This window comes from Emydura macquarii, unplaced genomic scaffold (genome assembly GCF_026122565.2).
Source record: "Emydura macquarii macquarii isolate MOO-44397 ecotype Brisbane River unplaced genomic scaffold, CSIRO-AGI_Emac_v2 contig_1119, whole genome shotgun sequence".
Classification (NCBI taxonomy): Eukaryota; Metazoa; Chordata; order Testudines; family Chelidae; genus Emydura; species Emydura macquarii.
Window position 1 is genome coordinate 493,402 of NW_027131256.1, and position 26,864 is coordinate 520,265.

The window sequence follows — 26,864 nt, forward strand, 5'->3', positions numbered from 1 at the left end:
CACATAAAACCAGGGGGCAGAGGGGAGAGGTGAGGGGCTCTGAGGCACGCAGACACAGACATCTCTCCAGAAACACACACACACCAAGTCACCCAAATACAAACACAAATACTGACCTCCCCATCACAACACACACACTGACACACAAACACACAAGCTCTCACCACCAACCTCACACATGGCCACACATGCATGCTGACACCCCCAGACACACACTCTCACTGGTTATCCAGACACTCCCAAACACAAGAAACACACGCTGACTCTCCCAAATACATATGTGAAAACACACACAAAAAGCACACACCAACCACACACACACACATGAAATACACATACTGACACCCTCAGACAACTCACTGTACTTTATTGGCATGACAATTTATAGAAGTGTTGACAAAGTGTAATAGACACAGACTCCTCAGGTGTCTGTCAAAGGTGGGTACAGTCTGTTCCAGGCTTCACACGGTTCTGGAGGTTTGATCCATGTGTCCATTTGTCAGCAACGTCCGTTCCTGATGCGGTGGCAGGTTTCTCTGTAGCGTGATGCTGTCTCTATTATTTCCGTCTGTCTCCCAAGGTCAGGAACAATCTTTCCTCATCCCTTTGTGATGAAAGACCTGATTGTTTCTGAGAATCTGAGGAAATCGCTTTCTTGTTCCCTCATGTTTCAGAGTCCGGAGTGGAAAATGTCTTTCTGTCTTAGTCTTTCTTCTGTCATCTGTTGGTAGCAGTTGCTCCCCTCTGGATCTACGCTTTGTGTTTAGTACTTTGTGGTGAAGGGAATATTTGTCCATGAAACACTCTCCAAGCCCCTCAGACACACACCCCTACCCCTCTAGCTCAAACACATGCTCAGACACACATCCAAAACAAGCACAGATGCTTCCCCCAAGCACAGCTATTCCCAAACAGAAACAGCCAGGAATGGATCCAAATGGACACAGAGAATCAAACACCTAACACAGGGTGAAGCCCTTTCCTAGGCAGACCATACTTCCCTCTGATGGACACCTGTCTCGGTACATTTCGGCAGCCTTTGTCCAGCATGTCATGCCAACAAACTGTTTAAAGCACTTTTAAATTGGCACACACAAACACATTCTCATACAACCAAACACAAACATTTCCACAGCCATCCCTGATTACGCACAGCCACACACCCAAATTGCACACACACAGTGACACACGCACACCGACACAGAATATGGACACTGACACGCAGTACCTCTGCCACCCGCACACTCTGCCACGCACAAACTCCCCCAGACATGCGAACAGGTTCCCTTCACTGCTTTGGAAGGATAACAACTGTTGCCCAAGCCTGGTGCAGAGGCTGACAGACAGGATTCTGAAGACCTGAAGTTTGGGGCAAGGGGAAGCCAGTGGGGATGCGGAGGAAAGGGCGATCCCAGGGGCAGCAGGAGAGATCTGGTGGGGGAACAGGGGGTGGGAGAGGGGCAGCCCCGGGCAGGGATTCTGGGGGGGCAGTCTGCTCAGAGTCTTGGGTGGGGGGTCTCCAAAGGAGGACTGCTGCAGGGGGGGGGGGTCCTGGGTTCTGGAGGAGATGTTGGGGAAGGGGGTGAGGAATCCTGGGGTCATTTCTGGGCGAGGCGAGGATCGGAGGCGGGGGACGGCCTGGAGGTGGGCTGTGCTGTGCTGGGCTGTGCTGGGCTGGGCTGTTCCAGGGCAGAGGAGATTACAGAGGTGAGATCATAGGCTGGGGAGGAGGGAGGAGGTTTGGGGAGGTTTGGGGGGGAGGGGAAAGGTTCCCGGGCAGACTGTGGAGAGGGGCCCTCCGGGGAGGGAGGGGGGGAGGTTCCTGCACCCCCCCTCCCCGGGAGAGACCCTGCTGGCTCTGACTTCCCCGCCTGGTCCTCCAGCCCCGGTGACGGGTCCCTTGGAGACACCGCCTCGCCATAGCAACGCGTAATCGCTTCCTGTCGAGATGCTGACAATAGCCAGCAAGATGAGCGAGGGAGCCAGACAGACAGACAGACAGGGGCGCTGAGCCGGGGGAGGGGGGACGGACGGACGGACGGACGGACGGCGGGTCTTGCTGCAGGGAGGTGGGGGCCAGGTCTGTCGGGGTGCAGAGGGAGGAGACAGCGGGCGGGGGAGGGGCGCTGCGGGGAGGGCTCCGGCCGGGGGGCGGCGGGGACAGGGGCTGGGCGGCGGGCAGAGGCGGGGCTGATGCACGGATCGCCCCGGGCCCCGATCCCGCTCTGCACACGCTGGCCCCGGGGAGGCGGCGGCGGCGGCGGCTCCGGCAGCCCGGGGGTTAACGGCGGAGGCAGGGAGCCGGGCTGGCCCAGCCCTCCGCCGGCAGCTGTTTATTTCCAGACGTCGGTGCTCCCCCGGCTCCCGGCTCCGCTCCAGCCCGGGCTCAGCCCCGCCGCGCCATGCCAGGCACCGGCCGCAGCCGGGCGGCCCCAGCCCCGGGCTCCCCCGCGCCGGCTGGCCCCGGGCCGGCTGCCTGCAAGGTGAGTTCGTTCCCCGGGACGTGCGAGTCATCGCTCCCCGCCCCCCTCCTCCCGGTGGCCTTCCCCGGCTCCCCGCCGCCGGCCTGCCCCGCCATCCAGCGCCGAGCACCCCGCGCCTCTCTCCGGCAGGCTCCAGGGCTTGGCTGGGGGCAGTGGGCGCCTCTTGCCCTTCCCAGCACCCCCCCGCCCCAGCCCTGCGGCCCCAGGCTCCCTCGCACGCCCGGGGGGTGGGGGACGGAACCTGTTGTGCTGGAGCCGGGCCGTCGGCGATCCAGCCGGTGGGGGTGACGCCTGGCTCGGGGTGACGCCTGGCTCGGGGTGCGCCGTGCAGGGGAGCCCGGGGGGGTTTGCACACAGGCAGCGAATCCACACACGTGTTACACACCCCGGGGAAGCCGCCGTCTGCCGGGGGTCCGCACCCGCAGGGCGCAGCACCCGGGGGTCCCGCCCCCGGCTCGATCTGTGCCCAGCGCACGAGCACCGACTCCGCACCTCCGGCCCCAGCAGAGGAGAATCCACCCCCAGAGGCTCCCACGCATTGTCCCAGCCGCAGCTGGCCGGGATCTGAGCACCCCGGGACCGGGCCCTGGGACACTTGCCCTGGGATTCGCCTCGCCAGGCACTGAACGCAGCGGAGTCCTCACGCGTTAGCACCGGGTTAACGCTCCCAGCCCCTCCACACCATGGCACCAGCCCGGTGGGGGGCTGGCCCAGCATTCACACTCTCCGCCGGCAAGTACAGCAGAGTCCACAGACACTCATCAGCCTGGACTGAAACCCAGCCTCCAGACACAGCACATCCCGCAGGAGGTGGGATCCACCTTTCCCAGCCCCAGGCACAGTGGGGTACCTTAAGAGTCCCTTGATTCAACACCCCCCAGCTCCATTTGGATTCAGACTCTGCCCCTAACCCCGCCCAAGTGCACCACAGCATCTGAACTCTTCCCAGTGACAACAGGACACCACTCTCTTCCTTGCCTAGGGTGGGTGGGTCATGCTCAGTTTAAAAAAAATATATATATATATTATTGAGTAGAAATTTGGTGTGGGTCAGGCTGGGCAAAGAGGGGGTTTCGCTCTCAATGACGTGGAGTTAATGGGGAATGTTATTTCATGTGGTGGTGAGTTCCGCAGTCTCCTATGAAGTTTCTGTTCCTCACAGTGATGAGCCCCCCTCCCCCACCCTTCAACTGGTTGACAATTTCATTATTCCAGTGGAAGGTATTTATCACATAAAGCCATCATCGCAGAGGGAGAGACGATTGATTGTTCGTGTCACTGGGGTCAGTCCCATGGAGGGCTTTGAACATCAGGATGGAGACCCTGAATTGGGCTCTGTATTCAGTGGGGGCCCTGCGCTGTGTGCAGAGAACCCATGTGATGCATTCCAGCAAAATGTGTTGCTGAACAAACAGGCTGCTGCATTCTGAATTAGCCGAAGCTCTCTGAAGGCAAAGTGCTTCATTCTTGTATAGGGTATTGCAAGAGGCTTATTTAGATGTTACACAAATACAGATGGCTCTGGCCAGATCCAAGTCAGATAGAACTGGGTGCAATCTTCTCACCACCCCCGCCTACCTTCTTCCCACTAGCATGACCTGTCTTGCATGTGTTCAGCTTTAGCCAGTTGCTCTTCATTCAGACGTTGATCACCGCCAGGCATCAAGAAAGCTGTGAGATTGATAGTTTCCAAGGCCAGCGGGGACCATTGTGATCATCCCGTCTGAGCTCCTGTAGAACACAGGCCAGAGAATTTCGCCAGTTTTATTTCCTGCATCAAGTCCGTAACTTCTGGGTGAGCTACGGCATATCTTTTAGAAACTCATCCATTTAAAGACTTCAGGTGATAGACAAGCCAACACAGCCCGAGGTAAATTGTTCTGTTGTGGGATCCTCATTGCTAAAAATTTACACCCTATTTAAATTTGTCTTGCTTCAGCTTCCAGCAGTTGGCTAGTATAGACAGTCAATTCTTTATCATCTGTTATCATCTTCTTATTGCTGGCACCGCCGCCCTTGTGGTCTACCTAGTTCTCCACAGCTTTATATTGAATAGGACGGCAGAGAGAATTGCGCATTCTTGCCGATGAGAGGCATGGACATGGGTAAACAGTTGTCCATAAGGAGTTTTTGTGTTCCATCTCTGTGCGGCAGGATCTGCACCTCAGGATACCAGCCGTGGGAGTCACATATACAGCATCCAAGTGGAGCATCATCTCAGGTTCAGCCTCCTAACATAGGAATGTCCACTTCCAGCCCGTGAGTGCAGCAGGCTTTCTGCCCAGGGGATTAGTACCGAGAGGCATACTGCCAGTCCCTTGGCACAGTGGGATCCCTGCTTTGTGGCACAAGCACCAAGATTTACACTCCCAGTTTCCAAGAACAGTGGGATCTCTGCCACAGCAAACCAGACGCAGTGAGTGCAGCTGGCTACACAACCCAGGCTGGCAGCACTGGGATTCACATTCTTAGCCTGCAAATAGAATGAGATCTGCCCTGAGTTGGCACATTTGCCTCCGTTTTCACAGTCTCAGTCTGGGTGCATAGTGGGTGTAACACTGCCTGTGGCGACCCAAGAGCATGGGTGCCAGTCTCAGGACAGACTGTTAGGAACCCAGGCACAAACCCCAAATTGGTTGAGTTCTACACTTAGATTTCAGCAACTGAGTGTCACGTGGAAACTCCTCGGGCACTTTAACAGCCTTTACATGGAGTCACAGGCAGTCCTGCTTGGGTACTCTGCCCTATCTGGCTACCCAAATGAGCCTACCTTTGCAACAGATGGTCCCTTACACCAAGAATCACAGCAGTATTCAAGCTACTCCCAATCCCAAAGGACCAGTCGCTTACCCCAGGTCAGTTGCGCCTTAGATCTCCCACCAAAGACAACACTTGTACCAAGCTACAATGATCTACGTAAAGATTTATTAGGAAAAGGAAATTAGAGAATTATTTTCAAGATCAAAGCAAGCAAACAGCTACACAAATGAGGTAGTCTTAAGTTTCAACAGGTGATAGAAGCTTCTATAATCAGCAAGCTCTATAAGTCTGTTAGGGCTAACGCAGGCTAAGCAGCTGGGGATCTCTTGCATATGCTTAAAAAACACATTGCCACTCCCCCCCTCCCCCAGAGTCCAAGCAGCACAGAGATCCCAACTTCCTTTCATTTGGGGTTTTTATCCCCTACCTGCCATGCACTCTGAGCTGCAAGTTCAGCTGATGAAAGGAGTCCACTTGCATGACTCTTCTTCTTGGGGAGAAGGGCAGAACAGCAAAACCAGTAACTCACATTACTTAATGTCTCTGCTGTCTGATGATTTGTGCAGTCACAGAGGTTCACGATACAGCTGCTCAAATATCACCTTGCAATATGGGATACAGATGTTGTGAGATGAATGAACGCAGCAACTCACAAGCATTCCATAAAGTCTCTAAAGACTAAACATATTCTTATCATTCTAATATCTATTTGAACAACATGAACACACAGGTGAGCCAGACTGATTCCAGTTGTGTATTTGTCAGTCTTCAGTTGAGACAAGGGGACCTTGGCATGAGCTAGAAGCTGGTCTACCAGCACCAGAGTGGGATCTCCACCCAAGGGCATCACGACTAATGTTTCCAGCACCTGAGTAAAGCAGGATGCTCATCCTGGGTCACTAGCATCAAGACACCTACTCCCAATTTCCAAACACAGCGGGACCTGCACTCCAGGACAGCAGCATTGAGATCCACACTCTCAGAGCCTGCGCACCAGTGGATGCATACTCAGAATATTAGCACTAGGAGTCAGACTCCCAGACCGCATGTGCAGCAGGATCCGTGGGAAAGGCACTAGCACTAATATTCAGACTCCCAACTCCTGAGCACAGCAAGATCTGCACCCGAGGGTACCAGCCTGGCATTCACGCTTCCCGCTGCCAGAGGCAGTGGCATCCGTACCCCAGGACATTAGAGCTGGAATAATAACTATTATTATGCCCACAGGCAATGTGTGCAGGGTGCTAGCATCAGGATTTGCATTCCCAGACCTTTAAGACAGCCTGGGGCACTGACATCAGGAGTCACAATCACAGCCTCTAAGCACAGCAGGATGTGCATTACAGGGCATTAGCTCTGTGATTCCTACACCTGCACCTCAACTCACTAGTGCCAGAATTCCACGCCCAGCATCTCCCTCCCCAGTACAGGTAGACCCATGCTTCAGTTCATCAGCACAGATTTACGCTCCGATCCTCCATGTGGGATTCCCTCCCCCGTGACAATTGTATCCGGATTCACACTCCCAGCCTCTGAGCACAGCAGGATCCTTATCCTGATGCCCTAATGCCTAGTGCAACCTGGACATGTGGGAAGCTGCCCCTCCGAGCACTATCACCAGGATTCACACCCCAGGCTCCTGAGTCTAGGGAGATCCATAGCACTGGGCTTCACACTGTCATTCCCAGAATACAAAGGGGTCCATAGCCCAGGGCACTAGCATCAGGATTTGTTGCCAGTCTCTCAACCAGGTTTAATCTTCTAGGGCAACATGATAATTATCCAGAAGACCAAGGTCCTGCTATTGTAGGGAATCCTTTGGGCTCTGTGGGAACCTCACTCCATCCCGGTGTCTTCGAGCTGAGCTACATTTAAATGTCTTCCATAGGAGTGCTATGTCCCCTCTACCCACCACAGTTTGCGAGTAATGTAATCCCTGCATCAATGAGATGCAGGGACAAGAGTGGCTGCTGATCTCCCCCCATCTTCATATCAGTGGAACCCCAGGTTCTCTTCTTAGGGTGATCCTGCCATGTGTGGGAGGGGGGCAGGTTGCCCTGGCAGATGGATGAGAACTTTTTTCCTCTGTGAACCTTGTTTAAATATTTAGCAGCAGCGACCTAAAAATATCCCCGCTCAACGCATCAGCAGCGAGACATCCACTCCTTCGTGGTGGCTGTTGTCTCCTGCTAACCCCTCCATCCCAACGTGCTCTTGGGAGGGCATCTCCCTTGCCCCGCAGCTGGCGTGACACGCCTCACCTACCAATAGGAAGGGACTTTAATTTACAAGGCTGGGGTTTTGTTGTTAATCAATGCAATGCCAGGGGCAGACTGAACGGGAGGGGATGGCAAAAACCTCTGACGGGAGTGGAGGTTGTGCAACAGGTTGCCTTTGAGTCAGGACATTCTCAATGCTCAATCACCCCTAAATATGCACACACAGTCTGTTTTCCACCCCTCCACAGGGTACCAAGACAAAGCAGCTGTCCAGGGGTTCCCACACCCACATACTCATTGACTGTGGGGCTCATATTTTGTAGCGACAGCAAAGAAATTAGCAGAATATTCACATTGATTTTCTGGTGTAAAAGTTTTGCTTTATAACAGACTCCCAGTGTCAGGCACCTCGTCATCCCCCAGCACAGAAAAGAGTCTGGGGCTTTACTGGGCCTGAGAGATGGAGCATCTCCAGGCACGAAGGGTAGCAGCACTGTGCCGCCTATTGTCAGGCTATGATATAGGGAGAATGGGCATGGCAGACTATGAATCCAATGAACAAAGGCAGCCCTTATTCTGCTATTATCTGTGCTATGTAACACGCTCCTAGAGAAAGTGATTGCAAGTGGGGGGAAAGTGGCAGAAAGGAGCGTGTGTGTGAGAGAGAGATTGAGAGAGGAGTCCTGGAAAAGAAGGTATGGAAAACCTAATTCCATGTTAGCCAATGGGAGTGTAGACACTAAATATTTGATGGGCACATTTTTGCTCTTAAATTCTTTAGCAGATCTGGCCTTTTCTAGATGATTCACTCTCACGTTCATAATTTTCTTTGCTTACCACTACTGGTTTTTCCCATTTTCTCTTTTTTTTTCTCTGACACACAGAGGAAGAGTCTCTTTTTTAATAAACGGATGTACTCACTCCGCACTGTAAACAAACACAGAATTAAGATTCCAACATGTTCTAATGATAAGCAAACAAATTCCCCCCATGGCCTTCAGACATGATAGTCCCTGGGGAAATTGTGTGTGTGTGTGTGTGTGTGTGTGTCTGTGCATGCGAGTGAGTGTTTGTGAGACTAAGTTTATGCATAAGCCAGTCTGTGTGTTTTTGTGGTGTGTCTGCATTCGGATGGGGGAGGGAGGACTGTGGTGTGTGTCTGTGTAAGTCTGCAGTTTGTGTGTATGTTCTAGATGTGTACCTGTGGGCTGTGTGGACTAAGGGGCCTCGGTAGAGTTGTGTGTTGGGGCCCAGGATCTGAACAGCAAGGGATGATGGAACGCTGCACATCAGAACTGAGGGACACCAGGAGTGCTGGAGATGACATGCACTGAACCTCCTTTTTTTGTCTCTTAGTGAAGAATATGAGACGGGGTTGTTGCTGAGTGAAGAAACTGTTGCCTCTGCTATGGAGTCTAGTACCTGGTAGGTTCACAACTTTTAAATTGAACCAGTAATGTAGAAGGCACAATACAGAACGGAAAAGGAGCCCTGGCTAAGGGGGAAGCTCCCAGGTACTCCAGTCAGAGCTTTTCCTTGCAAGAGATACCATAGGGAGGGGTGTAGGAATGCTGGCTGTGAGGAGAGCGCCCCAGTGCTGGTGTCTCCCAGCAGGAGGTGCTCTTCCAATGACTTTCTCTCTCTCTCTCTCTCTCTCTCTCCACAGTGTGATGCTCCCACTGGTTTCCTGCCTCCACTCGCTGCAGCTCTGGGCCCTCCTGCTTCTGGCCTTAGCATTCTCATCACATGGCGTCTTGTCTCTTCGCTCCCGGAGCCCCCTCGCAGCTCGGCCGCTCTGCGTCCGGCGCAGCCCCTCAGCTGCCAGGCCTGTTTGCATTTGGGACAAGATCTCACCGCCAGAGAGAGACTCTCGCTTCATCGCACTGCGCCAGCGATTTCTGACCCCACGGGAGGGGGAGCTGCGTCATGCCATGCGGCTGAGGCGCCAGGCCTCAGGGGCCCGGCCTGCCACCCCCTCTGGGTTTGAGGATGGGCTGCCCTCCTCCCAGTACCCCTGGGCCATCGTATGGGGCCCCACAGTGTCAGATGAGGATGGAGGTGACACCAACTCAGCCAACCCAGGCTTCCCACCTCTGGGATACACCTTTGTTTCACCGCACGGGATGGCAACGGCGCAACCCAACTCCCACTCCCTGCTGCACAACGCAGGGCTCAACCTGCGGGAGACCCCCGCCACGCTGAGGCCCTTCTTGTTTGGGCCCCGGGGGGAAGGTAAATCTTCTTTGCATCTCTTGCACCCTGCTGGGAGAGGCCAGAGGTGCACTCGTGGGGAGCTCCTTCCCGCCCCTTTCCCTGCAGTGCCTTCGGCTGGGGGCTGGGTGTGGCTCTGACCCTCTCTCTGCCTCTCTCAGGTGTGGATCCGCAGTTGTATGTTACTATCACGATCTCCATCATCATTGTCCTGGTCGCCACTGGGATAATATTCAAGTTCTGGTGAGTGGGGTTTGAAGGTCTGGATGTCGCCCAGCCTGGGCATCTGCAAGGCTGCGGTGGGAGTGAGTTCTGGGGGTCGCGGGGCCAGAGACACTGCTTGGACTTGTGGGGAGGGGATTTGGGGACAAGGATCTCACTGTGCTCAGGGTGCTGTGTGCATGAGGGAGGTTTGGAGCGTGGACTCCGCTGTTCTCCGGATGGTGCATATATCAGGGGGCTGAGGGGCACAGACCCGGCTGTTCTTGAGGTTCTGGGTGCAAAGGGGGAGATGTCTCTCCCCTACTCTCAGGGACCATCTCTCCCTGCAGCTGGGACCGAAATCAGAAGCGGCGGCGTCACTCTGGACAGCAGAGCGGGGTGCGGCAGCAGGAGAGTCAGCAGCCACTCACAGACCTGTCGCCCACCACAGTCAGCATCCTGGGACCCTATGGAGACACACTGGTCCCCACCCCTGAGATGGAGGAGCCCAGGCAGGTCCAGGAGGGTGTAGAGAAACTGGGGGGCCAGGGGAAAAGCAGGACCTTCCAGCTCAACCGGTGAGTGACAGAAAGGAGGCCAGTGAGCTGGGGATAGAGACGGGGGAAGAGCGAGATGATGCGAAGAACACTTGGCACAAAGACAGACAAAGGCGGCAGAGTGCAGTTCTCTGGTGACTGTCTCTGAAGGCCAGGGCAGAGAGGGATTGTTTAGTAGGGGCCACGCGGGGGAGCCAAGGGAAAGGCACTCAGCAGTTGTCCACGAGTGCCGAGGGGTGTGTGAACCCCAGACATCCTTTCTCCAAGGGAAGGGCCCGGAGTCCCTTCCCTTGGGATGCTAGGAACTAGGAGCTTTGGGAAGAGGCTGGGGGTAGGGAAAGGTCATAGCCAGGAAGCGGGGAGGAGCTGATGAGGCATCTTCCATCTCTGATTCTTTTATTTCACTCCCTTTTCCCCCCAGGATCCCACTGGTAAACCTGTGACAGCAGCGGAGAGCAGCGGAGCTGGCTTCCACCCCTCCCATCACATCCAGGGAGCGTCCACGTCGGTTGCCACTGCTACACCAGGAACAACTCCTTTGTTCACCGCTTCCCACCACCATCATCAACTTAGCCGACGTGCTCAGGCAATGGACAGACTGGGCCTCGCTGGTCCCACGCTGGGCGGAGGGGAAGCACGGGGGTAACCCACACGGTGGGGTGACAAGGGAGTGGGATCGGGGAGCGCCAGAGCAGTTGGTGTTGTGAAACCGTAACCTCCGGCCCCGCCGCCAGCATACACACAGGCACTTTGCTCTCCGAGAATAACCCGCCAGTGCATGCCTACCACGGGGGTGGGGGAGGGGGAGAGGCAAGGTCCTACCCCCGGTTCCAACCTCTCTGTTCGTTCCTTTCTGTGTCATGTGCGTTGAAGTGTCTTCTGGATCGCTGGAGCTGAGTGGCTGCAGAGTTCCCAGCCGGCGGCAGGGAGTCCAGGACGTGTGTGGGGCTGTCTTCTGCCCGTAAGGTCCTGACCTCTCCCAAGGGCCCGGGAGCTGACAGCAGCAACTAGTGTGTGCTGGGAAGAGCTCACTCAGCATCTGCCCCCCCTTCCCCGGGGGAACCTTGCCGCTCCCTCTGTCAGTCCTGTCTTTCTGTTTTCTCTTTCTCCCAGGGCTCCTCCTCCTCTCTCCTCTCCCTGTCTCTTCCTCTATCACCCAGTCACCTTCTCCTCTCGCTTTTACTCACTCGCTCACTGGGAAAGGCTGCTTGCTCCCAGGCACTCAGATCTTTTGGAACCTCCCTCACCCAGGTCTGAGCTCTGAAGCATGACCCGTGGATGTGGGTGGCTGGACAGAGCTCTCACTGGGAACTGGGGCCTTGGCTTGCCGTTGGCGAGGGTAAGTGACTTGGGTTTAACAAAGGTCTGGTGGTTGGAGTTGAGCCTTCTGTCGGGACCCAAGCATTCCACATGGGGCGAGGAACGGGGCAGCAGAGAGTCTGGGCAGAGGCAGTGAGGGACTGATGCCACAGGAGGCAGGCAAAAGAGGGGACCCACCCTCAGCATGTTGCAAAAGGGAACAATGAGGGTGCTATATACCATTCAGTTATTCCTGGAGTGCTCCCTCCCAGTCATCAGACAGCGCTTGTGAGAGACCGGGAGAATGCCAGACAGAGGTGGGATATTCACAGGCAATTAGGATGGGGCTGAATGCCTAGGACGTGTCGTCACTGCTGGAAAAAGTGTGTTTGTACAGTCCGAGCAGAGACATGGCTATGGAGTTTCTGCCGTGATGGAGCTTGTTGAGGTTGACCTCACCTGCCTGTCTCGCAGTAAAAAGTGCCTGTGCCTTGTCTCCAGTAGGATTTTACTAGCCAACACGCGCTGGTCATCTCGGGGTAAAGATACCACTTGGTTTGTGAAGACATGGCCAGAGACTCCACAGCACACAGAGTTTCAGTAGATAATGCACAGGATCAAGAAAAGCCCTGGTCCTGCCCAATCACCCAGCTGCACAAGGAGATTCCCTGGCTCTTAGTAGCAAAGGTCACATTGTTTCAAGCCTTGCCACCCCCACGCTGATCTTTGTTTCACATTAGAGTGTTAAATTCCCCAGGTTTGCTTGGGTCCTGCCAGAAACACCCTTCTCAGATAGAGCCATCTCCACCAGGTGGAAGAGGGAAACAGACCAAATGGTCTGATGTATTTTCTGTCTGTCTCACTGACAAGCTATTGACAGGGACATGAAAAAGTTAATGGACTTGCCTTTATAAAACACTAAAAACAAACAGTAATCATTTAGAAAAGCTGATATTTACGTAAAATTACAGGCTGATTTTTTTAAACTAGGTTGATTTATAACTATGAACTGTTTCCTTATCTAGTATCAATTTTAAGATGTGTCTATAGGAGAAAAGTTGCACGACTTTAGTCATATCAGTTTACAATGTAATCACTTAAACTGGTTTAACTCTTGCTTAAATTGCTTTATCTTGTGTTGGTAAATCACCAAATTAAGCTAAACTAAACTAAGTGAGGCTTAAACTGATTTAAACACATCTACATTCGAGATTCTTCACCAGTTTAACTAGATCATTTTAAAATCAATTTAATTAAATCAGTGCAACTTTTCTAGTATAGTTGAGGCCTAAGTTTAGGTTCTCAGACCTTCAGTCCACTCACCTGATGAGCCAGTGATGACTGTTCTGCCTTTCCATTTGCAGCAAGGAAAATCTTCATAAAAACATTTGTAGCACATTCAGCTAGTTCAGTGCACTCTGATTGTTTTAGGAATTTACAAGCTCTGCTGGCAACAAGTGTGTTAGTCACTCTGAGTGAAATTTTTTTGGCAAATGGTTATTTCACCAAAAAATGCATTTTTCAGAGCAATTTGCAAATTCTGATTGAATTAAATGAATAATTTTGGCTGAAAAACATGGAAAAAGTCAGAATGTTTCAGTTTAACCATTTTGAAACGTTTTGTTTTGACTTTTCAAAGTGGCATTTCATTTTCAAATTTGGCCAATTTAAAAAGTTTGAAAACCTTCTGAAAATGGCTAAACCTGAAATCCGCCCCCTCCCTTCTCAAGTATTTCATTTTGAGTCAACCACAACAGTTTGCTCTATTCAAAATGAAACTTACCAGATTTTTGATTTTTAACAAAATTTTTAAAAAATAATTGGTTTGTCTGACTCAAAATGAATCTTTCCCCCTTATTTGGCTCCCCCAAGCTGAAAAATCTATTTTTGCTCGCTTCTGTTTATAAGATCTGCAAACTCGCAGTATATTGTTTTCCTTTATTTAGAAGAAAAGAAACAAACATAGAAAATGAAATGTGAAAACTTTGTAAATGCAATGTTAAGTTTGCACAAAAATCAGTAAATGCAGAAGAGAAGTCTCCTGTAGCAAGATCACCTTGAATACATTGCACATGTAGAATATTAGTCCAATTTTTCTAGCTAAATATGCTATTGTTAGTATCATTAATTATCTCACCTGAAACATACAGGATGTGCTATAAAATCAAGTTAACCCTCGGGTACAAAATTTCTCTGCTGCAGTTTCTGATTTCAATTGAACAATCAAAAAACGTGTTACCAAAACTTCTTGCATTCGGTAAATAATCTCACTGGGCCTGATTCTTTCCTGCCTGGTGCGTCATTTTCATCTGTGTGCACTGCTGCTGAAATACTCCCACATCAAATTCTCCACTCACCAGGGTTCTGCCCAATTTGAACAGGTGTAAATGACAAGACCAGGTGCCAGGCAAGGGAACCAGGACCCCTGTCTCTCCTTGTCTCTCTGGATCTAGCAGTTTCCCCCTTCCCCACAGATGAGTTGAGTCCTGTGCCTGCACTGGACACCCCAGTCATTGTTTCCTTGCAGCCTCAGCCCTGTCTTGGGTAGGAGGGGTCAGAGGGACAGGAATGTGCCAGTTTCTTTCACTGCCTGCCAGTCCCCACTTCCTTAGCCAGCTGTTTTTCTTGCCCACTATTTTTCCTCTTCCCACTCTCATTTCACGCCTCCATCCCCGGAACTCTTCCCTCCTGCTGTTTCAATATCCCCCCTCTTTTCCTGTTCTCTCTCTGCTGCTTTGTCTTGTTCTGTTTCTCCCCCACCCATTTCTCTCTGGTTTTTCCCTTTGTGCCTCCCTGACTCGCGCTCTCTCCCTCCCCCACCCCTGTGCGCTGTGATATATATTTTTGTAGGATTCTCTTCTCCTTGTGGTGAAATATTCAGTAGTTGTGGGATGTAAGTTTCAACATTTTTAAATAAACCTTTACAAAATACTGAAAACAAAATTGCTGTGTACGGTGTCATGGCAGGAAGCTCACAGGCCATCACCCCAGGGAGACCGGGATGGGGGGCACCACACATACCATCCTCTGCTCTAGGCTATAGAGAAGGCAGAATTCAGCCCCGTCCAATCCTGAGCTTCAGCCCTCTCCTCCAACACACATGCATTGCTCCCTGCCTCCACGGGCCCCTCTGCCATCCCTGCCAAGCGCCCGCTCTCTGCCATGGGATTCGGGCTCCATGTTCAGTTGCAGGGTGGTTGTTTTGCCTCTGACGTGCGATTTCCCAGCTACCGTCGTGGACTAGTCATCGCACGGTGATTTCTGATTGAAGCCGGAGTGGCAGTAAGAGGAGAGAGAGAGACAAATAGAAAGAAAGGGAGGAAGATGGAGACAGGCTGGGAGCAGAAAACTCACTTGCTCCATTCCCCTCTGCTGCCTCCACGATTTCTATTTACAGCCTTGCTGCCGCCCCTCCTGGCCACGCTGCTGCTGCTGCGGTTGCTGGTTTCCAGGGCTGCTCTGTAATTAAGCATCCTTGTATCCTTTCACTCCCCCACTTTATTAACTCTGGCAGTGCTCACACTGGAGCGGTGGGCAGAGAAGCAGGGGGGGAAGAGGCTGCAACCACAATCACACGTTGTGGCAGATTTAGCAAGTTCGTTTCCCTGGCTACTGTGCCAGGGCCTTTACCCATTGGAGATAGGAACCAGGTCTTCCAGGCACGGTCCCAGGGCCTCTGTCTGCTGGGGATGGGCCCCAGTTACTGGCCCAGGACCCCTAACTGCAGGGATAAGACCCAGACCCCCCAGTTACTACCCGAGTTCTCAGTCTGCTGGAGATGGCGTCTTATTTTCCCTACTTCTGCCTAAGGTTCTACATGCTGGTTGGGGAGCAGAAGTTCACTCATACCAGGGCTCTTCAGCCTCTCTCTCCATTCCCTTCCCAGATAATCAAACACATATTAAGAGCCAGGAGCCGGCTGTGACTTCCAGGCTTCCACTGAAGAAGTTATAGATTCTCCCTCTCCTGAAAGAGCCTCAGAAACTCAGCTGTGTGTCAGGCTGGCTTATAAAAACTCCACCACTGCTCCAACTCTGCCTTCACAGGCCTCAGATGGTTTTTCCCCTACTGTCCTCTCAGCTGGGGCTAACTCTGAGGGTATGTCTACACTGACAGCGGCAAAGTTGCCGCCGTCAGATCGATCCTTCTGGATCGATTGAGCGGTCAGTGAAGACCTAGTAAAGCCACCCCACTCAAGTGGTGTAGCGCTGCGCCGACGGGAATGCAGTTCCCGTTGGCACAGTGCAGTGAAGACGGCGTGCAGAACGGAAGTACAGCAGTCAACGGGAGTTATGCCGAATTTCCAGGTAAGTGTAGACCAGGCCTCAGTGGAATATTCCTCTACTCCATTTGCACCTGTTTTCCACAAAACAGATGATGTTCCTGATGCCGCCCTTTCTAAGGCCTAGTCTTCACTAGAGAGTTTTGTCCACTGAAGTCAGCTTTTGTCGCCAAAACGCTGCTGGTGTACACACTGCGATCACCCCCTCGCCAACACAACTGCCCTGTTTTTTTGACAAAATAAAACCACCTCGATGAGAGGTGTAGGCTTTTATCAACACACTTATCAACAAAGCGTCTGTGTAGACACGGCGCTTAGTTACGTTGTGGGAAATGGCCTCCAGGAAGTGTCCCACAATGCCCATCCTGACCGCTCTGGCCATCAGTTTGAACTCGGCTGCTCTTCAGCCACCCCGCCCTCCCCCTTTAAAGTCCCAGGAATTCCACTTCCTGCTTGGAGAACTCACATCTCATCCTCCCTGCTGACCACAGCGGCTCCACACACCAAACGCTCTCCTGCGTGAAGCACATCGGAGTTGCTGGACCTGATTGGCATTTGGGGAGAGTCAGCCGTGCAGTCCCAGCTCCGCTCTAGCCGTAGGAACTATGATGTCTACAGCCAGATTTCTTGTGCCACGGCGGAGAAGGGCTATGAATGGGATATGCTGCCGTGCCGAGCAAAAATCATGGAGCTATGGCAGAGCTACCAGAAAGCCAAGGAGGCAAACCATCAATTTGGTGCAGAGCCAAAAAGCTGCTGCTTCTACAAGGAGCTGGACGCCATCCTCAGCGGCGACCCCATCTCCACCCCCAAGACAGCCATGGATACCTCCGTGGCCCCGGGGCCAGCAGACATCAGAATCAATCCTGACGAAGAAGTCATTGATGAAGAGGTGGAGTTGGAGGATGACCCGGAGTTGGGGACCGGTTTGTTTGGTCAGGTGAGGTGGGGAGTCAGGAGCTCATCTCAACCCCAGAAGGATGCAAGAGAGGAGTGCTCAGATAAGTGGGTTTTTTTAATCAGATGCTGCTTGTGTATGTGAGATAAAACTATCCTTTGCTTTTTTTGCATCATAGAGGTGATTGACGGGATAAAAATGCACAATAGTAGATGAGTTTGTATGTGCTTCCCATCCCCCTCTTCAGCTAGGCAGTGTGACGGAGAAACGTGTTCATGCACACTGAGCTTTCATGGGAATCCTCCAGAGAGATCTCAGGAAAACTTTCCTGGAGGTACTCGCAAATCCTCTGCCAAAGATTTCTTGGCAGAGCAGCTTTGTTCCTTCCGCCGTTGAAGGAAACTTTGCTGCACTGATTGGCAATCACTTGTGCAGGGACCAAAGCGGCACACAGGCGAGCAGCATTGGGACCCGGTTTGAAGCTGCTCGCATGGAGGAGATGCACCCTAGCATCCCTGCTTATCTGAGGAGTGAGATATCGGCTTCTATGGGCATTTCAACATTGTCCTCACTGAAGTCTAGCCTACCATAAAGGCACCTGCAGCGAGCCTTTAATCTGCCAAACGCACATTCAACAGTCATTCGGCACCTGCTCAGCCTGTTATTGAAACGCTCCTTGCTGCTATCCAGGTTACCCTTATAAGGTTTCATGAGCCATGGCAGTAAGGGGTAGGCTGTGGGCATTTCAACATCCCCCACTGGAATCTTTTGATCTGGAAAGAAAGTCTCTGCTTGCAGCTTTCTGTACAGGCCAGTGTTCCTGAAGATGCGCACATCATGCACCTTTCCTGACCAACCCGCGCTGATGTCGGTCACATGCCCACGGTGATCCATAAGCGCCTGCAGCACCAGAGGGAAGTACCCCTTTCTATTGATGTACTCCATTGCAAGATGATCTGGGGCCAAAATTGGGATGTGTGTGTGCAATCTATCATCCTGCCACAGTTAGGGAATCCCATCGCTGTGAAGCCATCCACTATTTCATGAACATTGCTCAGAGTCACAGGATACGATGAATGGCCCTGCACACTTGTGATAACACAGCTCCAACAGTAGACTTCAAACTGGTTCCACCACTTCAAACCACTCCAAACTGGTTAGCGACCGACCGGTAGCAGTCTGGAGTTGCCAGCTTCCACATGGCAATCGCCACATGCTTCTCCACTGATTGGGCGGCTCTCATTCTGTTGTCCTTGCGCCATAGGGCAAGGGTGAGCTCTGCACACAGGTCCAGGAAGGCGGCTTTGCACATTCGAAAGTTCTGCAGCCACTGCTCATCATCCGAGACCTGCATAATGATGCGGTCCCACCACTCGGTGCTCGGCTCACACACCCAAAAGTGATGGTGCACTGTGTGCAGAAGCAACGTGAATGCAAACAGTAACACGGTGCTGTTCGTTTGTACGGCACACAGCAGATCCGATTACTGTTCTGACTGGGCGGTCATGATGTACTGCATGACCAGCCGTGATGTGATCAGAACACTGACAGCAACAGTGGAGAGCAGTACAGATTCCATCCTTTCAAATAGAGGTGGCGGGTGCTCAGGAACCAGGGGCCAATGGAAAATGCCGCGAAAAGCAATTGGAAACCCACAGAAGGACGAGACGGAAATCAGTGCATCGTGAGAGGTAGAGCCTGCAGCCAAGATGCACTGCGGCCCAAATGCCTTCCCACAACTCCTGGCAGCACGAAGTGGCAAGTTGCACAGGGCGATATCTGCCCACAGTGCGCTGCTCTAATGTCGATGCTAGAGCACCGAGTGTGGGTGCGCGTCGGCGACACAGCGAGTGCTGTGTGTACGGGCACGAGCGCTGTAATTACAGCGCTGTTTGATCACCGCTCCAACTTTCACTGACAAAACTTTCTAGAGCAGACAAGGCCTTAGTAGTTCTTCTGGCACCCTGACTCATTCACAGGCTTATGGCTGTTCCCTCATGAGTCCTTGCCATGCCTCCTCTGCGCTCCTACTTCTCACTTCCTACCCCACCCTCCTCCCTTCCTTCTCTTTCCAAAAGGGGAAACAGGTTATATTTAAAGGGAAAAAGGGAAGAAATCATTTTGAACAGTGAACGTTCACCCGAACAGCCAACCCCCAAACCTCTGCTAAACTGACAAGAAGCTAAAAAAAAATGCACCCAGCATGTTAGGATGGGATAGTGTCTTCCTTAGACTGAAAGTTCCCTAGGCACACAGAGGTCAGAGTGTGTCGGCTCATGGTACCTCAGGGGAGCCAATACTTTCCCTGCTGCGTGCTTTTTATGCCTCAAAATCTGAACTTCCATTTCCAACAATGATACGAACATTTTCCAGAAGTGGCCACTGATTTGGGTTGCTCAACATGTGACACCTGGGGGCTGGTTTTCAGAACTAATGAGCAGTTGCTGCTCCCACTGACTTCAACTTGGGATGTGGAGCTCGGTACTTCTGAAACTCCCCCAAATTGAGACACCCCATTGGGACTGAGTCGCTAGCCCCAAGCTGCAAAGAAAAACTTCAGCGTGTAAGTCTGCAGAAAGCCTGAGGGTATGGCTTCACTGCAGAGATCACGTGGAGTCCCCAGAAATGAAAGATTAATCTTTAATTAAAGATAATGTCATGTGATGAAACCTCCAGGAATACGGCCAACTAAAATTGGCCACCCTAGTCAAGCTAGGGGCAATACAGAACTTATAACTCAGGTTAACTTTGCAGTGAACACAAGCTCTGAAACAAGCATTTATAGTATCTCAAAAACAGAACATGAGTAAGTACCGCTGTTCCATTTCCAATCTGATCCTTGATAGCAAGACTGCTCAGTGCCCGCTCAGTGTGACGTTGGAAGGCTGTACAGAGCTTGGGTTTTCTCCCCCCTCCCTTTTTTTTTTTTTTTTGCTTCTCTTATCTAAAGGGCTAGTGTCTCTGTGGCCAAAACCAGGAATGGAACGAATCTGACTGCTTAGTCCTAGCTACCAGCAGCCCCAAACCTGACTAGCCCAGCTCTGGCTAATTGAAAGTCAAAGATGCAGCAATTTCCAGTGAGCAGAACCTGGAGGAACGTAGGGCTTTGAGGATATATAAAGTCTAAGAGCTGGTCAACATGAGATGGAGTTTTTATAATTTATTATCGGTGGAGCTGGTAGCCCTGCCTGTTATTTAGGTTGGTCAATACTCTGTTTTCTGTTGTTTGTAACTTCAATTGAAGTTTAACCAATCCAGGCTGAAGTTTTCTATGCCATGTATCTGCCCCAGGCTGAATATTTTAGAAAGCTTCAGTTATAACAATTCAGCCATTTCTGAGAATGAGGTTAGCCAAAAATCTGTTGCTTTCCTCATCTTAAAAAATTCTTACAATTGTTTTGCTAAGAAGCTTTAGAGCCCCCATGCTTTGGAGCAGGGACCTGAAATTTGGCAGGGAGGTGGTATGGTGTCAGGGATGTGCCTTTTGCTGTCCCCCAAAAAAATCTACCCCAATTTGACCAAGCTATAAGCCTCTGAAAAATCAGTGAATACATGTTCACTAGAGGCTTGTTAGAGTTCGGCAACTAAATTCTCCAAGAGTCTGTCAACACTGAGCATGCTCTGTCCTCTCACAGTTCCTACCTTCTCACTGGACTGAGCGTGCATCATCCCCACAGACAACTGAGCATGCTCAGGGCCACGACCTTCCTTGCAATGGTTGATGTGGGCTGGGGTGGGAGTGGGCACTACAACTGAGAGATGGGATGGGACAATGTCTCTCCTGTGCTCTCAGTGCTCCCTCGGCTGGTGTCCAACCAGCACGGAGGAGAGGAACAAACAGTCTGACTCACATACAGCAGGGGCAGGAGCTGAGGACAAGAGCAGACGAAGGAGCCAAGAGAAGGGAAGATTTGAGTAACGAGAGAGGTAGGAACTTGAAGGGGAGAGTGCACAGGGGCAAGAGCTAGGGGAAGGAGGAACTGGAGCTGAATTCCCCTCCAGATGGGACAAGAACTGAAGAAGGATGGGGAGGAGAGGGGTACTGGGGCAGGAGCTCAGGGATAGAAGCAGAGTAGAGAGGGGCTCAGATAACTGGGGCAGAAGTTCTGTGGGAGGAGGGTACAGGAACAAAGCGGGACTGGGGCAAAAGGGCTTATAATCATTAAACACTTTCCTTCAGAAGCTAGGCTTCCTGAGTCCCAGCATTTCTTTGCTATCCGCAAATAGCCATACAGCCCACTGTCAGAGTGCGTCTCAGCCACCTCTAGTGGCTGCTCCATGCAGAAGATAACAGCCTTCTATTGCTACCACTTACTTAATTAGCTCGAGTGGCAGAAGTCTGTGCAGTGGCTCTAAAGGTTCCAGAGCTGCAGATGAACCATGTGGGTGTCAATGTTGCCAAAGGATGGATGTAGCAAGGTGCTGTGGCCTTCCTCGGAGCCTGGGCCCGAGGAAGGGTCGCAGTGCCCCTGCTGGGCAGAACCAGGCCTTGCAGGCCAAACAACCTGGAAGTCGAGGGGCGGAGCCAGGGCTGGGAAGGGAAGTATAAAAGGCTGGCCCAGTAGCTCACTCTGGAGGAAGCTGTTGCTGGAGGCAGATGTGTCTTTGCAGTGGTTGTGGTCTGGGCCTGACCCAGGCCCTGTGGCTATTTGGAGCAACTACCCCACTGACCGGAGCCTTCAAAGCCTGCCTGGACTGCTCGGCCCTAGTGACTGGAGAGGGCTGCTGGGCCCTAGTAGCTGGGAGAAGCTACCTGAGACTGCTGGGTGGGAGAAACCCTAAGGTTGGCCCTGATGACTGGCTCCAGGTACCTGGGGACAGGGTGGGAGGAAGTAGCTCATGGACAGCTGACTCTAGAGTGGCTGAGTCTGGGGTTGGACCAGTCAGTGTGTTGTGGCTGGATCCCTGCTGACTCTGTGGCAAACCACTTGCCACTGATAGGGCCCTGGGCTGGGATGCAGTGGAGTCAGGTGGGCCTGTGTCCCCTTCCCTAACCACCCTGGGAGTGCTTGGCCTCCTCTGAGCGTTAACAGAGGACACTGAGCTTTACCGGCCCTGCCTGCAAGGTTGGGGGCTCCAGACTATTTTACCTGCCCTGCCAGCTTGGGGCCAGGGGCTATTGACTACTTCACCAGCCCTGCCCTGTTTGAGGGCCTGGGACTATCGATCGCCTGTGCTTGCCTGCCCCACTTGAGAGCTGGGGGCTAAAGACTACTTTGCCTGTCCTGCCCTGCCTGAGACTGCTTGCCCACACTGCCTGTTGGAAGACAGGGGTCTTGGACTCCTTACCAGCCCTGTCCTACGTGAAGGCCTCCCCTGCCTGGGTGCTGGGGCTAAAGACTCATAAGCTGGGAGTTTATTCCCCTAGACAAAGGTGCTGTGGCCTTCCTCGGAGCCTGGGCCCAAGGAAGGGTGGGGATGCCCTGGCTGGACGGTGTCACCAGCCTACAATGGAACTTTTATTTTTTTTTCAGTTTGCTTTTTTAATTTTTTTTTTTTTTTTTTTTTAAACACTGTGTCCCTCATTTTCTGGGTGCCCAACCTGAGACACCTGGGGTCTGATTTGCAGAAGTGCTGAGAACTTGTTGTTGGGTCTGAAGTCGATGGCAGGTGAGCTCTGTATATATAAAATGCTAAGTTCTCTACAATAAATCAGACCCTAGGCATCTTTACTTGGGCACTCAAAATTCGTGTGACCTTGACAACTGGGGCCCCCATTCTCTGTGTGTACAATGGGGATAACATCTCCTCACGTCACGGGGTGCTGGGAAGATGAATTCATGAACGTTGTGAAGCTCTTAGACATTACAGAAATAGCCACAGAAATGTCTGAGGAAGTCAATAATCCTGTAGTCAGTGCAAGTTTAGGAAGGAGTGCAGTAAAATAAGCCTGGGGTCACATTCAATGAGGCGGCATATTGAACTGCTGCCTCATTCCCTGAACACTTTTCATCCTGTGCACCGGATGAAGCAGGAGTCCTATGGAGAAAATACCATGTGACTATCCTAATGCGTAGGCACAAGAGGGGCCAAACTAAAGTTGTACAGGCAACCTGAATTCTGGCATTTTCTAACTTTCGAGGGCTTGGCTTTAATGTTCTTCTACTATAGGATTTTTTTGTATGTCTGTAAGAATTATACAGATTGCTTTGGCACAGATGATTCCGTGTATCCACACTGACTATGCTTTAATTGTGTTTTGCTCATATAACTGCCAAGCTTTGTGCAGCTCCATGTGACATTTTATACAAAATATTTTACTGAGCTAATCTGTGTATTTAAAGCTAATTTGCATATAACCACAAACTTTGGCTTTAAAAAGTTGTTTGGGTTTAGTACTCATGACTTTGGTGAATAAATCCTTCTGCTTATCTACAGGATAGCAGCAGAGGAAACTTCCCCCACACACGGCCTTGTCCGCCCTGATCTGCAATGACTTCCTCAGTCTCCGTGGTCCATGCAGTTCTTGGCCTCTCTGCTGAGTCTGCTAATCTGTGCAAAGTGTAGTGGGGAGGAGATCTGGGCAGGGAAAGTTCATGCTGTTTCATGGAGGATTTAGATATGTTCAAAAGACCGTTCTGTTCCTATTTGGAAAAATATTTAATGGCATTTTTCCAAGCCACTGAAGCTGAGTCTGTAACATGGGAGCTGGAACTCAGACCCACCAACTCATCTCATAGAGGGGCCACCAAATGTCCACTAGGTGAACCCAGCCCAGCTCTGTAGGGAGTAAGTTGTTCCCAAGTTGATGTCTCCAGGAATTGCTAATGAGCTGCAGATCTGCAAATCTGCTCTGTAGCTCGTTAGCAATGCCTGGAGACATCCAGTTCCCTAATCAGCGTTCAGATGACACTTTCAGGGATAGCGTTTGCTTTCTGGAAAAAAGTGTCTTAGTGCTGACCTTTCTGGAGTTGACACAGGCAGGGTCTTCTCTCTGGCCACACAGGCAAAATCTTCTACACACTGTTCTCTGTTTCGATGCCCACTGTCATCTTGGAGGACCCTGCATGCGCTGGTTTATAAAGCCATTCCCAGACCAACTATATTCATCTAGAGAAGATTCAGCCCCAGCTGGAACAAGTGCAGGATTGTCTGAGTATGCCTTGGGGAGGCTGAAAGCCAGATGGAGACATCTGCTCACTGGCAATGATGCTACTATTGCCATAGCTGCCTACTGCATTTTATGCCGTATTTGGAGAAGCAAATATGGAGTAAATCGTAAGAATTGACCCACCCAGGCCAAACTTCCTGTCCCCACCTTTAGGTAGCAGGACTCAAGACCATGGCCATGACTTGCAGAGGGTGTGCGGCACACACTGCAATGTTCTGTGCACATCTAGTGAGACTGTATATGGTGAGGATGAAGGAGAGTAATAAATGCTGGATATCCTTCAGTGAATTTAAACCTTAATTTTGCATCAGTATTCTAGGGCAAGTTTGACAAAGGGACTTAGGTGCCTAACCCCCACGTTAGGGGCCTAAGCGCAACATTTTAAGCATCACTGAAATCCTCAACCTCCACTCAACTGCTGCCTAATCCTGTAGGTGCCTAAAGTCTCTAGGCACCAAAATTTCCACTGTTAAAGATCCTACAGAGCCTAAAAATTTGCCAGTGAGCATACACATGGATGCTACTGCACTCCTCAGTCCCAGCAGGAACCTCAAACTAGGCGCACACTGTGAAACAACTTCAACAGGAGACTGAGGCCTTCTCTACACAGTTTTGTTGATAAAAGGCAGCAAAACGCTGGAGCTGCACACGCTGGAATGCTCCTGCCCTGATGGAACTCTCCCTTGCTACGCCGACATAATAAAACCACTTTGATGAGAGGGATAGGGCTTTTTGCGACACAATTACAGTGATGCTGTGTCAGTGCAGACACTGTGCTTGGTTATGTTGCCCTAACTGGCCTCCAGGAGATGTCCCACAATGCCCATCCTGACCACTCTGGTCAGCAGTTTGAACTCTGCTGCCCTGAAGGGACACGGGTATGTGCCTCTCCCCGTTTAAAGCCCCAGGAATTTCTGAAATTCCTCTTCCTGTTTTGCTTGGCGTGCAGAGTTCACACAGCATCTTCCCAGCTGATCATGCCGGCTTTCCACAGCAGATGCTCTCCTGCATCAAGCACACTGGAGCTGCTGGCTCCATGCGGAGAGGAGGAGGCTGTGCATTTGCAGCTTTGCTCCAGCCGTAGGAACTTTGACGCGTACGGGCTGATTGCTAGTGGCATGCTGGAGAAGGGGCACGAAAAGGACATGCAGCAGTGCTGTGCTAAGATCAAGGAGCTGAGGCAGGCATGCCAGAAGGCGAGGGAGGCCAACCGTCGCTTTGGTGCGGCACTGAAAACCTGTCACTTCTACAAGGAGCTGCACGCCATCCTCGGCAGCAACCCCATCTCTACCGCCAAGAGCCCCGTGGATAGTTCAGGAGGACTGGAGCCAGCAGGCTCAATCCCGATGATGAGGTGGTGAACAAAGAAGTGGAGCTTGAGGATGATGTGGAGCACACGGGAGGGTCATCCAGTGGTGCAGTGAGTCAGGACCTCTTTTCTACTCCGGACGGGTCTAGCCAGTCCCAGTTCTCCAACTCTGGGACACAGGATGCACAAGAGGGGAACTCTGGTAAGTGCTCATTTTTGCTATGATAGTGCACAGTGAGAGGAGATTTCTTTCATGTACTTGGTTATATGGTAGAGGAGGGATAAGAGACACAAATTAACAGAGCCTGTCCATCTAGGCTGTGGGGCCACAGTGTTAAATTTTGATGATGTACATGGGGATGTCCTGGAAATTCTCCAGAGATCTCTAGGAAACTTTCCTGTTGGTATTCTGCAATCCTCTGCCAAAGGTTCCTTGGCAAGAGTTGCTTTGTTTCTCCCCTGCTGTAGGAAACTTTGCAATGCCACCCAGCCATTATTTGTGAAGGGACGAGCGTCACACAGGCAAGCAGCATAGGGAGCCAGTCTGAAGCCACACACATGCAGGAGATGGACCCTGAGGAGTGAGAGATCTGGTTCGTTTACCCTAGCCTGTGGAAAAGGGTACCAATAATCAGAATAGTCTTCCTAGCTACTTGTAGTAGCCCCTTCGCAAACCACCCTTCGTCCCTTCTTGCCCATTCCCTTTGCTACCCCCAGGCAAACTCACCATATTTGGGACTCGTCTGAGCTGTATGCTAGCCAAGGGACAGTGAGAAAGGAGTGTGTCACTTTGTGATTCGTGGCTGTGAGCGCACTCACAATACTGTCTCTGTTCGTTGTTTCTTTGGCTCCTGCAGATGTGCTCTTGAGGACCCACTCCACACTGGTGGAGCATCTCTGTCAGATAAGGTGGTGAAGCAGGAGGAGTACGGAGGCTATGTTTTTGTGAAATGCTGCAGTCAACAGATACAGCACACAGCAAAACAAGAACAGGGAGGGAGACAATTAATGAAAGGCCGGGTAACCTGGAAAGGACACCGGGGCAGGAGCAGATGAGAGAGCTCCTGGAGAGCCAGATAGAGATGCTGAAGTCCTCATTACCCTGCAATCTGAGCACATCCATACACGACTCCCCCTGCCGCCACTACCACACTCCAGTCCTAGCGTGTTCCTGGTCCCTCACAATACCCCATCCATGCCCTGCCTAGGCACTGGTATCCCAGTGACAGCTGCAGTTACACATAGGAAGCAACCACTAATAATTCAAGGTGGCATGTAAACACTGCCTGGCCGAATGCATCACACACAGACACATTACTGAGAAACGCTGTCCAATGCTCCTTCAACGCCTCCCTGATTCAAACAGCCTCCTGCTGTGCCCCTCTCATTGCCCTGGTATCTGGCTGCTCAAAATCAGCAGCCAGCCGATCAACCTCAGTGCTCCACTCCAGGGACGTGGCTCCCCTTGTTCACAAATATTATGCAGAGTAACACAGGCTGCAGTGACCACCAGAACACTTCCCTCAGTGAGGTC

General features: G+C 51.7%; 1 protein-coding gene across 3 annotated transcripts; it reads left to right on the plus strand.

The window, feature by feature from the left end:
* The first annotated feature begins 1,930 nt into the window (after window positions 1-1,930).
* On the plus strand, window positions 1,931-15,224 carry PIANP (PILR alpha associated neural protein). 3 transcript variants are annotated; one of them, XM_067545918.1, is made up of 6 exons: window positions 1,931-2,080; window positions 8,819-8,887; window positions 9,129-9,694; window positions 9,835-9,916; window positions 10,225-10,452; window positions 10,853-15,224. In XM_067545918.1, exons 2-6 carry the CDS (start codon window positions 8,871-8,873, stop codon window positions 10,872-10,874), a joined length of 915 nt encoding a protein of 304 aa, XP_067402019.1. In that variant the 5' UTR covers window positions 1,931-2,080; window positions 8,819-8,870; the 3' UTR covers window positions 10,875-15,224. The 3 variants fall into 3 exon arrangements, with proteins under 3 accessions (XP_067402019.1, XP_067402017.1, XP_067402018.1); XM_067545916.1 differs by lacking the exon at window positions 1,931-2,080 and adding an exon at window positions 2,190-2,483; XM_067545917.1 differs by lacking the exon at window positions 1,931-2,080 and adding an exon at window positions 2,190-2,483 and having other exon boundaries at window positions 10,225-10,386.
* The last annotated feature ends 11,640 nt before the right edge of the window (window positions 15,225-26,864 follow it).